Source organism: Panthera uncia, chromosome D2 (genome assembly GCF_023721935.1).
Source record: "Panthera uncia isolate 11264 chromosome D2, Puncia_PCG_1.0, whole genome shotgun sequence".
Classification (NCBI taxonomy): domain Eukaryota; kingdom Metazoa; phylum Chordata; class Mammalia; order Carnivora; family Felidae; genus Panthera; species Panthera uncia.
This window is the reverse complement of record NC_064818.1, coordinates 47,954,826-47,971,354: the sequence shown is the minus strand read 5'-3', so window position 1 is coordinate 47,971,354 and position 16,529 is coordinate 47,954,826. Positions and strand designations below refer to the sequence as shown.

The 16,529-nt window shown below is 55.0% G+C and overlaps 1 protein-coding gene across 1 annotated transcript; it reads right to left on the bottom strand.

Annotated features, from left to right (window-relative positions):
* Positions 1–3,033: 3,033 nt before the first annotated feature.
* RASGEF1A (RasGEF domain family member 1A) lies at positions 3,034–14,019 on the bottom strand. Its single transcript, XM_049646367.1, has 12 exons — positions 13,807–14,019; positions 11,198–11,320; positions 8,920–9,057; positions 7,831–8,052; positions 7,205–7,279; positions 6,768–6,860; positions 6,208–6,310; positions 6,041–6,120; positions 5,105–5,296; positions 4,172–4,295; positions 3,678–3,750; positions 3,034–3,372 (listed from the first exon to the last, which is right to left on the bottom strand). Exons 1-12 carry the CDS (start codon positions 13,999–14,001, stop codon positions 3,348–3,350), a joined length of 1,443 nt encoding a protein of 480 aa, XP_049502324.1. The 5' UTR covers positions 14,002–14,019; the 3' UTR covers positions 3,034–3,347.
* Positions 14,020–16,529: the final 2,510 nt, after the last annotated feature.

Below are 16,529 nucleotides of genomic sequence, written 5' to 3'. Positions count from 1 at the left end.
GGGCAAGACGGATGCCAATGGTATAAGGTGAGAAAACAGATGGGGCCCGGAGGAGCACAGAGCACCACTCACCCTACAGAGAAGCTGTAAGAGGACTCTGGAAGAATGTGTGCGAGCACAGGACCATAGTACATTAAAGGACGTGCACTAGTGACGTGGAGGTTTGATGTGTGCAAAGCAGAGTGCACTGGGGGAAGTGGGCTGTACCTGGGAAAGGTAGGCTGTGAGGATCAGCAGAGGAGCTTCCCAAACACTCTGGACTCCCCAACCCCGTTTTCCCCTTTAGCGAGCCTGCAGAGGGACTGTGAGATCGGTTTGACCAAGTGCCCAGTGCTGCTAATGCTGCTGTCAAAGAGCCACACCTTGAGAAGCATGCCCTAGGGGGACTACTCTGTGGGTGCAGGAGCACCACAGCTAGCCAAGAGAGCTCACCATGCACTTCCAGCTCAAGCTCCATGGCCAAGACACACACTGAAGGATGTGCTGCCCCTTCTTCAGCTGAGGTAGGTAGAAACGTTCAAAAATGACTTTACCAGGAAATGAAGAATTCCATTGAATCATAAAGACTGAAAAAGTGTCATTTCCCCAAAACTCACTTGTGCATCCTCATAGGTGTCCTCATTGCTCTACAAACACCTAAGCACCTATTGTGTGCTGTCCATAGGCCACTGGAAGGACAGCAGGTGACAAAGCCCCACAGGCCTAGCGTTCAGTACAGTGGCCACTAGGTGTTTACACCTCAAATTAGAAATTCCATTCCTCAGTTGTATTGGCCACATCTCAGTGCACAGATGTAACCAGCAGCAATGCAGGTAGAGAGCACGCCCATCACAGAAAGGTTTCTGTTGGGCAGATGACAGACACTGTACACGTTGAAAAATGAGCCCGAGTTAGCTCTGAGGGAACAGGGTAAGGTTCAGCGAACTGTAGAGCAGACCTCGTCCAGCCTGGGCATTGTTGACAGAGTGGCAGTGGGATAGGCTGGAGAGGGACAGGTGGGAGTTTGGCTTCCATTCCGGTGTCTCAATGCTTTTCTTTCAATTCCACAAACTCTCATGTGCCTTTCAACAAATCCCTTTTCTTTAGTAGTCTTGAAGGTGACTCATCACAACAGAAAGAGCCCCCATCTAGAACTGCATTCTGCAAACTGTTCTACAGAAAGATGTCAGCAGGTGCCCCCAACTTCCCTTGCCCCAGCAGAGCCCCACAGAGCCCACTGACAGTTCTGACTAGTCCTGTAGTAAAGGAGCATTTACAGTCTTACATGGGTTAAGTTTGCCAAACTTTTAGGACCATGTGATACAATCAACTAGTGATACAGTTTTGGATCTTTCCTTGAGGAAAGCAGGACCAGAACACAACTCTTCTACAACTTGGTCTCGTTTTGCATTATTTATTTGAAGCCCTTTGTCAGAATGTGTTGTGTAGGTGGGAGACCCTTGCTCCTTCTTTGAAGGGCCGTATAGGACCTAGACATCCTCACACCTCTTTGTCAGCAGCCAAGCCATCAGGCCTCACCAGCTACACGCAGAGAGCAGGCATGCAAGGGGAGCAACATGTTCTTTTATTGATGCAAGTACGTCCAGTCACACCAACTGACATCCTGTGTTACGGTACAGCTTTGTACTCAGAGTTCATCTCAAAATACCAAAACATCATAAGGTGTGTATCAAATCAGGAAAATAAAGTAGCAAACATAGACACTGTATCAGGTAGGTACTAGGACTGATGACCCAGTGGAGTGCACACTGACATGAAAGCTCCTTAACTCGCAAGACAAAGTGTTCTAACATTGTATTCCAAATATATATTCTCAAGTTTTTAGCCTTTCTGTATCTCAAATACATAAACAAAGCAATATGTACTACCAAGATACAATATGTACTATCTAGAACATCTGAAAAGTGCAAAAACACTGTGACAATACAGTGTAAATAATCTTGTTCCACCCAGGGCTGAGGGCGACGTCCATATCGGATTGGGGAGCCACCCGTTCCTGAGGCCTCACCTCCACATCTCCAGGCTCTCCTAGGAGCTTTGGGAATTAGCAACTAACTGACCCATCCTCACTTGGGCATCTCGGCTGCAGGCTCCTGGGAAGCCAGGCATACGGAGAGAAACAAGGGTGAGTAGTTCTGAATCTGCTTGTGCAGAATGAAAGCCCTGCTGTGAGGGAGAGAGAGCAGATGGCCCACCTCTGGCTTTTGAGGGATCAGGACTTGCCCTCCCACAGCCAGAAAGACAGAAAATGGAGTGTACTCAAGTTTGGGTATGGAAAATACCTCCAAATTCTGGGCAGTTTTCTGTGAGTGGGCTCCAGCAGTCTGGTCTGGCTAATATTCTGTTTCAGATTCCCTTAGGGGAGCCCCCCACCCAGAGGGAAGGAGGAGGCAGTCTGCTGAATACCGCTTTGTAAGTTGCTTCTTTTCATTTTGTACTGGAGTTTCAGGAACTGCTTTAAATGTCCCTATCCTCAAGTCTACTTTGTACCCTCTTCATTACAGCTCAGTGTACCTTTCCGTTATAGCCTGGGAAACAGACAATTCCACCACACCCTCCCCCCTTACATTTATTTTAGATTTTCTCTTTTCCTAAAATGTAGTTGAAGAACAATTTGCCAGACATATTCCAATGGAAATATGCTGCCAGGTATCCCCCTGCCCCTCCCCGACCCCCTAAATCCCTGATAAAGGAAAATGAAAATGTAAACTTTGGAAAGCCTGTACTCAGGGTTTGCTTCTAGAAGTATGCAAATGAGGCCCCTTGGCCAGCCAAGCCCTTCTTGCTAGAACCTCTCTGGCCTAGGTTTTGAGGGCAGGTACTTTGTGGCCCAGGGCAGAGCTTTCCTGGCATTTCCCTGGCACTGGCTGGCTGAGGGCTAAAAGAATAGAGTGGGAGACCGGCCCTCCAGTACTCTCTAAGGCACTAACCCCGACATCAGAGACACTGGCTGGAAGGGCGTCCAAGCAGGCAGGGCTCACGTTGGTTTTGGTTGGGTTTTTTTTTTTTTTTTAATATTTTTTCGTAAGATGTTAATCAAAAGTAGAAAATAAAAATCTACATTTCATTAGAATAAGATGTTATCATGGATGCCATCTCCCATGATACTCTTTCCCCACCCTCCCCGAAGCAGGGCCCTGCCCTGTTATTTAAAATAAACAAACAAAAAAACTTTTGTAAGTGCCAAAGGTTGATGCATGAAATAATTACTTTTTTTTTTTCATAAAAGTTATATACAAAATGGACCCCAACCAGTGAGGCCTCCTCATCTCAACCCTTATCAATCAAGATTAAAACTCAGTGCATGTGTGTGCTTCGTCCCGCGTCTGCAGGCTGCATCCGTGCCTTCAGGCTCTGTTAAGGAGAGTCGTCCTAAAGGTAAGCAGGGCACAGAGAAATGGTCAGGTGGTTGGCAGGCCCTTCCCCTGAGCAGGCAGAAGGCAGGCCACGCTATTTGGGGACGGCCTGGATTCAAAGATCCGGCCAAGAGGGGAAGCGTCAGCGACACTCAGACCCAAGTCCTCAGCCTCCCACCGACTGGCAGCCTGTATAGAGACACCCCTGGCTGCCTTTCAGAAGGGCAGATCCATCACGCTCCCCAGTCCTCTCCCTTCCAGCAGACTTGGGCACGGGACTGGTCTCAGGGGCTCACAGGCCCGTCCTGGGGGTTCTCCTACCTGAGAGTCTTCCAGCTATCCTTCTCCATGTGGTTTTCAGGACCTTCACTTTCAAAGGAGGCGATGAAGAGAGCTGAGAGAAGAAGCCCCTCAGAACCCACGTCCACATGCAGTCAGTCTGCCTACCACACCAGTTGTCCCTTCCTTTCTAGAGGTACAACTGGGCCTGGGAAGGGACAGTGACTTCTGGTCTAGACCTGTCCACAGGTCTCTGCTCCCTGGGGTTCTAGAGCTCGCAGCTTGGGGACTGAGAAGCTTCCTGGTTCTGCAACACTATCAGGGGGCTTCCAGAGCCCCATCTCTCCTTGTTCTCATCCTGTCACCTACCCACAGCCCACCCTCACGTACTCAGCCCTGTGGGCTCAGCTTCCCCTGTGATCAGGCCTGCCTCCCAGGGCAACCCCCCATGAGAGGAGAGGCCCTGGACGTGGGGAGTCAGGTGACATGTACAGTGCAGGGAGGTGGATGTGCTGCCCTGGGGAGCCGGGCCTCACCTTCCTCGCTGTAGATGGGTGCCGTGAGCAGGTAGTTCTGAATCTTCTTGTCCTTCTCGAAGGGACACTCTACCTGAGTCCATGTCATGAACTCATGGATCTGTCTGGAGATTTCCCAAAATTTCTGAAGGCACAGAAGACCAACTGGATGTTCATTTGTCACCTTAAGCTTGAAATCCTTGGTTTGGGCAGGGGATGTAGGTTCCGGTTTCATTCTGTGCCCCAGCAAGATGGGACGGTGACCCTGCTCAGCTGACTTTGTGGCCACGGCAGCACTTTATGCAGCATCAGAGCCAGTAAGTGTCCCCAAGACCACTCGGTCCTGCACTTTGCCTAGGCCCGAGGTTGCAGCAGGGTCTGTGCCTCCCCCGTGCAAGACCCCAAGAGGGCCCCATCGGGGACTCCAGGCTGAGGCAGGTATGCCAGCCATACCCAGCACAGCACCACCAACCTGAACGTGTCATGATCTCATTCTCTGGGGAGCTGTAGGGGAAACGGGGCTGTCCAGTACTTACCTCACACAGGTAAGGGGTAAGAAAGAGTTATGGATTCTTACACAGGCCCCCATAACCTTTGTCCTACCTTCCCACCATTGGCCAGCTACCCTTGGTTTCCATCTGGAATTCTGCTGCCTCCTCCCTGCTCAAGTACCTTCTTGCCTAAAGCCTTCCTCACTCCCAAACCCCCAGAAGTAGCCCCTTCTGTGTCTCCCTGGTGGGGTCAGTGTTGGGGCCACCCTTATACTTCACAAACAGCACACATAACCCACCCTGGAGCTTTCAGTCCTAAAGGCCTTTCCGCAAAGGGCCACTGCTTTTCAGCTCTAGTAGCACAGATTCTACCTGCCCTAGGATAAGGCTGAGAGGTCTGTTCTGCCCTGTGTTGGGACAGTCTGGCCCCCCTCCCCTCAGGCCACAAGGGTGCTGAGCTCACCTTAAAGTTAACATGCCCATTGGGCAAGTGATTGGTATGGATTTTGTGCAGGAAGTAAATGTCCTTAACGAAAAGGTTGAATACAGGGATAACAATCTTCTCTCTGCTGCTGTTGGCCATCTGGGACCTTTGAGTGGCCCCCTGCAGGGCAGTGCGGTAGTTGCAGAAGTTGCTGGATGGGTCCATGTGGTGCTGTGGGCAGACAGGAGGACCTGGTTGGCTGTGTTCTCCCTGTACCCCTGACTTGTTCAGAATGCCCCTTCGCAGAGCAGGAAACAGCGATGGGGAAGGCATTTCCCTGCTGGGCAGCCCTGGACTGTCACCAGAAGAGACCTCCTTTCTGGGAGTGAGCACCTGGCTGAGTACTGGGTTTGGATCCAAACATGAGGAAAGTTACAGAGAAGTCTCACAGCTCACACACACCTCTTCCCTGCCCTGCTAAGCCTGGGTCTCACTTCTTTCCTTTCAAAACCTTCCTTTGCCCTTCTACTTGGACCAACACCTCCCAAAACTGACAAGCTCTGTAGGACACATTTGCAGAAAGTAGATTCTGTGATCAAATACTTCAGGGAAGGCTGCAGGTGAACCTACCCACTCTTGGGCCACCCGGATGATCCAGGACCGCAGGAACTCAAGCCAGGAAAAGGCCAGCCTCTGCTTCGTCAGCATCACCCAACACCCCAGCAACACCCTGGGACCCACTTTTGTCAAACTCTTTCCTAACCACTCTCTAGAACTTGCCTTAGGCAATGCCAGTTCTGCCTAAAGTTCCAAGGGCCGAGGAGAGCTTCAGCTACCCACCTCCTAGAGCAGCCAGGCCAGCTCAACATGCCCTACACCAGATGGCACTGTGGGCAGTGGGTTCTGAGCAAGGGGGCAGAGTGGATGAGGCTCACCCCTCCTCAGGCCAATGTAGGACATGGCTGAGGTGCTTACCTCCAAGACGTCAAACTTGGCCGTCTTGACTTTGGACCACGTTTTCTTCAGCCTCGCCACAGGACTGAGGTTCATGCCAGCTGCAGGGAACAGCAGGTGGAGTCAGGGTGGGGTTAGGTAGGCCATGCAGAAGCTGGATAGGAAGCCCCTGGGGCCTGGCCACTCACAGATGATGGCCATCATGGAGTTGAAATTCCCGATGTTGAAGCACTCCCGGGCCACATCAATAAAGAACTCTAGCATGCGGGTCCGGTGCTTCTTCTTCACCACCTGGAGAGCAGCCAAACAGCTTCAGGGTGAGCCCCCTACAGGAGTAACCCCCCAACCAGTCCCTGAAGAGCAGCCTAGACAGGAGCTACACTGGGCCCTCAGAGCTGTCAGACCCAGGGCTGGGGAGATGCTCATCGGCTGCAGAGGCAGGAAACGCAGCTGTAGCATTTTCGGTGCTGGGCAGAGGGGCAGGAGGGCAGTCTGAGAGTACTAAGGGAGTCCCAGATAAACACAGAACATGCCAGGTACACTCCATGGATGGGTGTCTCATAATTACTGTGAGATTGGCTGGAGGGTAGGGGGGAACAGGGATGTTGGTGCCCCAGCAATGGAGACTTCTGTCTCCACTTTCAAAGTTTTATCATCTCAGGGGTGTAGAAGTCAGAGCCTCAGGAAGCACTGTGGGTCCAGAGAAGGGACAGTGTCACCCCACCCATATGGGCCATGCAGCACTTACCCGGCACACCTCGGTGGCCACTAGCATGCTAAGGCAGTTGAACCAGTTGTCATAGGCCTCCAGGCTATAGGTCTTGGTCAGGTCCCCTCGGCACTGGGAGAAACACAACAGGTCACAGGGAACCTGAGGACCCTGCCAGCAGGTGCTGCCCCAGCCCTAACCCCAGAAATGAGCAGGAACCATGGCCAAAAGAGACTGAAAGTGATGGTGGGGTGTGGGCAGCTGACAGGTCCAGGTCTCCCAGGATGCCCCATCCCCAGGCTCCTGGGAACAGTGGCCCCCTTCCAGTATACAGCACCCTGAATAGCTGTCTGCTGACCCCTTGGGGCAGGCACCAGGCCACACCCCTAACATTTGGTTGTAAGGCCCCCACCCTGCATAGGTATAGGTGCTAGGCCCACCCTAAGGCCACCACAGAGCACACAGCAGCCCCTCACCCGGTGCTTGTCCCGAGAGTCCATGTGGCTGACGATCTGCATCAGGTCCTCAGGGTGAATGCTGCTGACCCTCTCCTAGGATGGGCGAGGAGGTAGCACAGGAGGGGTGATGAACCTGCCATTCTCCGGCAGGCCCCACACTCGGGGTATAGGCCATGTTTAGAGTACCTGTGAAGACCTTTCTGCAGGGGTGCACTGCAGGCCCTCCTTGATCAGAGCACCCAGCCAGTGGCAGGCCTTGAAATGCACCCCAGGGGTCTGCAAGACCCTCCCCTCCCAGGGCTTCATGGGATGAGGTGGAAGTCTTGGGGGCAGTGGCTCCTAGGTGCAGGGTACCTTCTCAGCCCAGGGCATAGGCAAGATGAGGTGACAGGGCAGGGGAACAGGCCCTCCCCCTCTAAGCCTTTCACCTCCTGGGCCAGTCCCCATCATCCCAGCCCCTCCCCTATACATGGGGTTGCTGTGATCCCAGGGACCCAGGAGCTGACAAGTGAGCTTCACCTGACACCCCAGTCTGACCAGCAGGGGAGGCCCTGCAGCACTATGTTGAGAAAGATGCTGGGGGTCCAGCATTGGTGAGTTGCACCCCTGCCCCCATGCCAGGCAGGGCACAATGAAGCACTGACCAGCTCGATATGAGTCAGCTGCTGGGCCAGCACCAGGGGGTCACAGCACACGCCCAGGATGTCCTTCTGAGTGGCTGGCGGCTTAGTCTTGAGGACAGACCCTTTGTCCATCGCCGGTGAGCGAAGCTTGTCCCGCAGCTCCTGAAGCTGGCTCCGGGCAGCCAGCGACAGCAGCAGGCTCTGTGTCATTTGGGCAATGGCCTTCTTCACTGTGCCATTCTCCTGTGGAGGTCAGGGGACAACAAAGGTGCAGGTGTGGGCCGGCAAGGCCACCACCTCTCCAGAGAAACCCATTTCCTCTCCAGGGATGTGCCTGAGTTTGAATGCACTTCCCTACTAAAACCTGCCATGAGTGTTTGGGCTTTTGAAGGTAGAATGGAACATAGTGTGGGCTTCTCTGAGTACCGTTGAGGAGGGTGGCTCAGCTGGCTGTCCTGTGGGGATGGGAACGGAGGGCCAGGGCAGGGCCAGGGGTAGTCTTCTGGGTCTGAAAACCATGGTTTTCCTAATGCTGTCCAGCTGAAATACTTTTGGCCTCCCCACAGCAGGGAGGAGAGCATCTGGAAGGGCTTCCTCCAGGACCAGAAACCTTTGCTCTCTAGGTGGGAGCAGCCCCCCGAACTCTCCCTGGGCTTTCTGAGCCCTCCAGCCAGACAGAAACTGCTGAGCACACAGAGCACTTTCATTGTGGAGGCCCAGCCAGCCAGGTTTCCTGTCTCCACAGAAGGCCAGGAGGGAGCTGGGAGCCAGAGATATAGACGGGCTCTTAAAACCTCTTACTAGGTCCCCACTCCACTCACCCCACGCCCAGGAAAGGTGGGGCCTGGGCTCATTCCAGCCCGTCACTCGGGACACAGGATTTCCCACATGCAGAAGATGCCAAGGGCAAGTCTGGCCCATTGCTGGACAGCTGAGCAGTCTTGTGGGGAGGGGCAAGAATGGAGCCATCCAGCAGTTGTCTTGGGAGGGTGACCGCATAGAAGACCACATACAGAGCTGTCCCTGAAGACCTATCCTCCTGTGAGAGTAGACCCCCCTTCCCCAGACACATACCCAAGGGGTTCTGCCAGGGTCTAAGGAAGACCTCACCTCATCACACTGCGTGACCCGGTGGGTAATGGCCTTCAGTTCAGCCATGGCCTTCTCATCCTGGAAGTCGTAGGGGAAGGCTTCTGTCCACTCCTTTAACAGCTGCACAATCTTGGCTGAGAAGGACTTCAGCTTGGCCTGGGATGGCAGGGTGTAAAGTCACCCTCCAGAGTGGGCACAAGATGACCAGTGGTACAAGCCTCCCCATCTCCCCCAGGTCTGCAACACCCCCACCCCCATTATCCCTCGTGGGACCTGCTCCCCAGCCCCATGCTGGGGCGAGGGTTCTAGAGAAGGACATCCCCACTCTGTCTACCTGTGGCTGTGTTGTACCTGCTTGGTTTCATATTCCCCCTTACGTCAGCATTCTTTTTCACTTAAATTTATTTTCAAAAAACTTGTCCTCTCATAACCATGACATAGAAAACTAGTTTCCGTTGCTGTAATTAGAAGTTAGCCATTTAAAATGACAACAATGAAAACCAAGGAAAATTATTAAAAATCAGAGACTCTCAGGGCACCTGGGTGACTCAGTCGGTTGGGCATCCAACTCTTGATTTCTGCTCGAGTCATGATCTCATAGTGTGTGGGTTCAAGCCCCGCATCGGGCTCTGTACTGGCAGCGCGGAGTCTGCTTGGGGCTTTGTCTCCCTCTCTCTCTACCCCTCCCCCACTTGCTCTGTATCTCTCTCTCAAAAACAAAAATAAAAATTTTTTTTTTAAATGAGAGATTCTTGCCTGCCCCCTCTCAGTTAGCAACAGGTTGGCAAGTGCCGGGAAGGGGTGCAGACACTCAGAGGCATCTCTCTCTGGACCTCCTATCCTTAAAGATGGGCTGGGCACCCCTGCCATCACCCTGGGTCCACACACCGGTAAGGCCTGAGGAGGATGTGCCAAATGCTTGGCCGCAGTATCCCAGCGGGTCTTCAGGGCCCAGCCCCACACTGTCCCCCACACACACATGTGCCCACACCCCTCCTGTGCCCACCACAGCTCCCTAGCACTGACCAGCTCCCTGCCTGCCCAACCTGGACTGTTCTAGCTGCCCTGTGGGCCTCTCACCACCCTCCACCCCCACTTCTTCTTGCCCACATCTGCCCCCACCCCTGCTGAGCTGCCTCCAACCTGCCTGATTCTGGCCATGTCCTCAGCTGGTCCCCTAGTGATGGCTTCCCATGCTTTGGGGAGCCTCTCCCAGCTGGCCCCTCACTCCCTGCAGCCACTCCTCCTGGCCAGAGTCCAGTGCAGACGGCATCCAGGAGGCCTTGCTGATACTTCCCCAGAGGACCACACCCCACACTCAGCAGGAGCTAGAGCCTTGAAGCCCCTCAGAGGCCCTGCGGTGCATGTCACCATGAACACAGGCTGGCAGGTTCATGCCAGGCTCCTCTTAAGCTTCTGTCTCCATGCTGACCTTCAGCCTATAATTTCATCCAGCCACCCCGCTTGGACTTATTTCCACCTGTCTCTTCAGGAGCCTTTCCTAACCCTCAGGCTGTGCTCAGTGCCTGTCTTCCTGCATCCAGGGACTCCAGGAGCGAATCCCCGCATCCCTCCAACAAGGAGACTCAGTTCACAGGCCTGGGCAGGTGGCCCACACTTGCAGGGGCAGGTGGCCTAGCCTGGTGGAGGGAAGGTAGAGGGGAAAGTCACCAGCAAACAGGGATGGGACATGCTCTGCCACAGCCCAGACTAGGCTCTGCCAGCTCTCTGATGGCACACTGACCACCTGGTCTTCTGCACCAGACCCTGGGCTTCTAAAAGTCTCATCTGAAGCACATGCCCCCAGGGACAGCCTGTGGTTTCTTGACTATCCCAGCTGCCCAAAGCCTGGCTCAAGAAGAGACAGCAGGGGCAGAGAGCCCCATTTGAGTCACTGCAAACCACTCTGAGCAGGAGTCAGCCTGCGAGTGCTGCCACCTGACCCCCACCCCGGAGGGGTCAGTGACCCAGGTCCCACTGCGGCCTTTCTTCCAGCGGGGGGTCCCGGCACTGACCAGGATTGCTGGCAGAGCTGTCTGCCGTGGCTCTCTCCTGGAAAGGGGTGTGAGTGCCCACCAAAAGCAGTTACTTTCAGCATCCCATGAAGAGTACCCGGCTCTGTGTGCACCCCATGCCGAATGGGGCGCCATGCCCCAGGCGCATGCACCCCATGCTCCTCTGCCAAGGAGGCCAGAGACCAGCCAATCTGCCCCATCAGGGAGGGCCCCCTGCTGGGCTCAGCCAGACCTGACCTGCCAGAAGCACGGAGACAGGCAGTACCCATCTGCTCCTTTACCTTCTCAGACCCGGTCTCCAGCTGCTGCCTCTGCTCCAGGCAGATCTGCCCCACGCGGGCCAGCAGGTCATGAGGGGGGATGAAGACCCGGGAGCTCAAGAGAAATGTAAAGATGTATGTCCTCTGAAGAAGAGACAGGGAGAGGGGATGAAGAGGAGGTCAGGCCTGTGCCGCCCCCTCCAGCTATGGTCACAGCCTGTCTAGCCACCTGCCGGGCCCAACAGCACCATCCAGCAGCCATGCCTTCCCCTGCATGGTTTACTCCACCTTGAACGTCCTTCCTTTTCTCTCACTGCCACCCAAATTCCTGCCTCCCTTGCAAGGCACAGATCAAACCCCACTTCCCTGCAGCTCCTGGAGGCTTCCCCGGACAAGCTCAGCTCCCAGCAGTCTTGCTCTGTTGGGATTCTCCCCCACCCTCCGTCCTACCCCACGGTGGGAGCTAACACCCAAACCTGGATGTTGGTGGGACTCTCCCAGCCTGTATGAGCCCATTGCCCAGCCCACAGTGCCTCCAGGGTCAGTCTCCAAGCCTTCTTATCCAGATCCTTACTGGTCTTGCCAATGGCGGGCAGAGTGGGGCATTTTTGGACCCAGCACCCAGCGTCAGGGACTGTCAAAAGCCCCTGTGCTAACAACCAGCTCTGGGCCTTATGTCCACCTGCTGTACCACAGCCCCTCTGGCCCACATCCATGTGCCCTTGTCCCTGGGCTGTGTGGTACAGTTTCTGAAGGGCCCTCATGATCTGGACTAAAAGGTGTCAGGGAACAGGGCCCAGGGCCAAGGGTTCTCTGAGGCCTTTTGTCTGACATGGGTCAGCACCTGGGAGACCTTCACACTGGCTCCTGCCTGCAGACAGGTTGGACCTAGGAGTGGGGCAAGATGCTTGAAGCTCTCCTGGGGACTCTACCCCTACGTGGGTGCTGCAGGCTGGGGGGCCTGGGACCCTTTGCCCTCACCCTGGGCCCAGGGCAGGTCTTCCTTGTTCCAGCCCAAAGCAAGTGGGCCGTGTTTGCTGGGAAGCGCAGGCCTTGCAGATCAGGCCTCAAGGCCTCAGGCCCTCACTGCCCCCCTGCAGCCTTCAGACGCCACTTGAGGAGATCCTCCTGGGAACAGCAGGGGTTCCTCCAACCCCCAACAGACTTCCCATGCCCTGTCCCCAGGCTGTGTAGCATGGGTGCTCAGGGATCCCAGCTGCGTGGTGGCCCCCTTCTAAACAGATGGCTCAGAAGTGTGATGAATGTCACCCAGGCATCACACCTTGGAGTTCCTAGCCAAGGCAAGAAGAGAACCCAGGGAGGAGCTGTGCATTTCCAAGGAGCACAGAGACTCGCTGGTGTGTGTGTGCATCCCCAGCTGCCCACATACACAGGAGAGGGGGACAGTGGGGGGAGGGAGGGAACCCAGGAGCTTGGCAGAGAAGCTGATGCCCAGCTGGACTCTGCCGGCCCTATCTCTGCACTTGCACCCCTTTACTCTCTCCTGGAAAGCAGGGGGTGATCCCAGGGCATAGTGTCTGGGGGAGAACACTGGGTAACAGCTGAGGAGGCCCCTCGGGACACACCTAAAAGAGAAGTAGCTCCTCCCACAAGGCCACAGAACAGTTCTGGGGTTGGAGGTGCCAGCCCCTGGGAGGCTGATGCTCTGCCCTAGGCTTCTTCAGGAGACCTGACCCTCAGCTGCAGTGTCTGCACCACCAATTCCAGCCCCAGCCCAGCTTTGGGAGGGTTTTCAAGTAGCATGGAGTAGACAGCCCCAGGAGGAAGGTAGGAGGCCTGACATGTTGGGGGGGTTGTGCCAGGAACACCCAGAAACTGAGTTGGCTCCAGCACCATTGGATAAAAGCTGGAGAGTGGATGGGGGCAATTCCTCCCCGACCCTCCCATGCAAGCCTGTGTCAGACGCCAAGGCCAGCAAGCACAGCTCTGTCCTCAGGAGGGAGGGGGCACCTGGAAGGGGACTGTTGCAGCCTGGCCCTCCAAAGGGAGCAGGCAGGCCCAAGACCACTGCTGCTAAGAGATGTGACCTCTCAGAGGCAAAAGGGAAGCCACACATGACAAGGGAACTCTTTCTGCCTGTTCTAAGAATGTACCAGTGGCATCTTGAAATGAAGAGGGGGATCCGAATTGTAGTGGAAGGCCAGTCCTGCCCACGCAGGCATGTGCCGTGGGGTCTGCATGCTGGCTGGGCATGGCGGGGCTGTCCCTCTTTATTCTGGACCATGGCATTTCATGCACAAAACAAACTTCCCAGCTGGGTGGAGCCTCACCAGGACCCCAAGGCTCCAGTCTTACTCCTTAGACTCTTCCCTAAGGACCCTGTTCAGAACTCTGACCCCTGTTCCACCCCTTGTGTATCTGCTTCCTTGTGCCACCAAGGCTATCTCCCAGCTGCCTGGGGTCAGCAGGGACATCCCTGCAGATTCCTCTCCCCTGCAGGGGCAGGAGGAGAGAGCAGGAGGTAGGGCTGAGACTCCCTGATGGCCTGCCTCTCCCCTGTTGCTCTGTCCAGCTCTGTCTGGGCCTCCCTTCCCATCCCCGAAGCAGCTGCCCCTGGAACCTAGGTGACCCCGAACAGTCCCACCCATCTCCAGGCCCCAGGCACTTACATCCGGGTAATAGTCCACTGTGGGGACCAGGTGCTCCATCAAAGCCTCTAGGGACCCAGAGATGAGGCGTCCCTCTTGGAAGACGAGGTCCCCGGAGCTGCTGGCCCCACTTCCTCGCTCCCCCATGCCGGGCAGCACCTGTCCACTACAGCTGGGCCCAAGTATGCTGGAGAAGACGACGGACGTCTGGGGCATAGTTTCCTGGGAGAGAAGAAAGAGGCGTCACAGGCCTGGTCACCCGCAGCCTGAGTGCAGGTGCACAGTGAGAGCCCCAGCAGGGCCAGGAGGGGCACCCCACCCAAGGGTGGGCATTGAATGGCAGCTCAGATGGGCAGGCAGATTCCTCAGCAGCCCTACATTCACTGAGTGTCTGAGAAATATTTCTTGAACACCTGCTCCACGCATACCAGGTCTCATTCCTAGAACCTAGACACACAGAACCCTGCCTCCTGGGGTCACATCCCAGTGGAAGAAGAGAAACTATGGAGAAAAACAATGCCTGTAGGAGAAGGATCTGGAGCATTTCGGGGTGGTCATGGCAGCCTCAGGTAAGATGGTGTTAGTCATGCAGCTGCCCGGAATAAGAAAGGAACATTCTAGGTATAAGAGACAGCAGGTGCAAAGGTCCTGAGGCCAGTGTGTGTGGAGGAAAGGAGCAGGGAGAGTGGTCTGAGTAACAAGCCAGACCCTGCACAGTGTGGGCCAGGGGGCCATGTCTATTCCTCTGAGACAGGAGGCATGGAAGCTCTGAGCACAAGAATGACTTGACTCAGGGTGAATGTCACTATTTCTGCTATGCGGAGACCCAGCAAGGAAAGGATCGGAAAACCAACTGGTGGGTTTTGCCATAAGCCAGGGAGGGATTGCTCAGGTCAGGGGGTAGCAGAGGAGGGGAGCAGCGTCAACTCCAAATGCTGCAAAAAATGGTCTCAGGCCTGAGTGATTGATCAGCACAGGAAAGGACGTGAGAGTGGGGTTTGGAGAAAGATCTGGAACTTCATTTTGACATGCTACGTGTGAAGTGCCCATTAGATGCACATGTCAGACAGCAGTCTTGGGGGTGCTCAGTGGTCCCACAGTGGCCTGGCCTGTTATGGCCAGGAGGCTGAGGGTGCCCACCTCACCCTGCAGCAGAGCCTCTTAGTGGAAGTCCTCAGGAGGTCTACAAGAGTCTGCAGCCCTCCTGGGCCTCAGTTTCCCCTTGCCCAGGGGGCGGCACCTGGGAGGTGCTGCGTGGGGATCAGAGTGAGGAGCGTTTGCCAGCCTGAGGCCTCCGAAGCTAGTGCCCACGAGTCTACTCTCCCTCCTGCCGGCCAGAGTAGCCTGCCCTGCTAGCTTGACCAGCCTCATCCTCTCCCCACTTAGAGGGCAGGCTAGGCTGGAGTAGAGCAGGGCCTTCCTGCGCCCTCTCCCATGTCGGGAGAGCACTGGTGAGCAGGCACCACCACCCCAGCACCTCCATCCCCAGGCCACCACGCTGCCCTGCCTCCCAGGGGCGGAGGCTACCTCCTCGTGCTTAGGGGCCTGGGAAGTGCACACACTCTCCTTGGGCTCCTGCAGCCCTGAGCACTCACCTTGCTCCTGCTGCTGGGCTGCTCCCAGCCCTAGCCTGCTTTCTGACTCAACCTGGGGCAGGCTTCTGAGCCACTGTGGCCTCAGTTTCCCCACTGTGCAGAGCAAACAGTAGCCCTGATTATTTTACTGCCATGAGAGGGGCAGTGAGGTGTCTACACAAGCAGATCTGACTTCCAGGCCACAGCACATCAGCTGTGCTTCACGTGAGAGAAAAGGGGCACTCGGCCCAAATGACCTGGCTTTCCTGCCACACACACACCTGAAGGTTGCCTTGGAATTATCACAAAAATCCTTCGTAAGGAGAGTAAGAACTCAAGGAAAGCCCCTGAGGTTGAGGTGTCCGTGGTCCCCAGGCTCAGCTGCCTCACTTGGGGATGGGGTTTCAGACTCACAGAACACTCTCCTCAACACGTTAGAATGCAGATTCTCAGGCCCTGCCAAGTCAGAAACTCAGGGATGGCCCTTGATCTGTACCTTGACAAGCTGTCTGAGTGGTTTCTGAGGCTGCCCGAGTCAGTCAGAGAGCTACTGACTTGGGTAAACCCTTCATTTTTCAGATAATGAAATAGTGGGAAGAACTCAACTGAGGAAATCCTAAGAGTCCCAAGTGCAGCCAAGGTGTCACCACCTCCAGGAAGCCTCCCTGGGTTAATCCCTAGACTGCTGACTGCAGGACTGATCATTTGCTTTCGTGGTCTCCTGCCTAGCCAGAACCCAGCCCATTAACCATTTGTGGGATAGAATGACAATGGTGGGCTCCCCAGCAATCCTTATCAAAATAACACCAGCATTCTTCACAGAGCTAGAACAAACAATCCTAAAATTTGTATGGAACCAGAAAAGACCCCAAATAGCCAAAGCAATCTTGAAAAAGAAAACCAAAGCTGGAGGCATCACAATTCCAGACTTCAAGCTGTATTGCAAAGCTGTCATCATCAAGACAGTATAGTACTGGCACAAAAACAGACACTCAGATCAAAGGAACAGAATAGAGAGCCCAGAAATGGACCCACAAACATATGGCCAACTAACCTTTGACAAAGCAGGAAAGAATCTCCAATGGCACAAAGACAGTCTCTTCAGCAAATGGTGCTGGGAAAACTGGACAGCGATGCAGAAAAATGAACCTGGACCACTTTCTTACACCA

Coding starts and splice junctions, on each gene's coding strand:
- RASGEF1A (XM_049646367.1), bottom strand. CDS start 14,001: ATGCCCCAGACGTCCGTCGTCTTCTCCAGCATACTTGGGCCCAGCTGT. Junction 9,058..11,197: donor TGGAGACCGGGTCTGAGAAG/GTAAAGGAGCAG, acceptor CTGCCATCCCAG/GCCAAGCTGAAGTCCTTCTC. Junction 3,373..3,677: donor GATAGCTGGAAGACTCTCAG/GTAGGAGAACCC, acceptor GCTTACCTTTAG/GACGACTCTCCTTAACAGAG.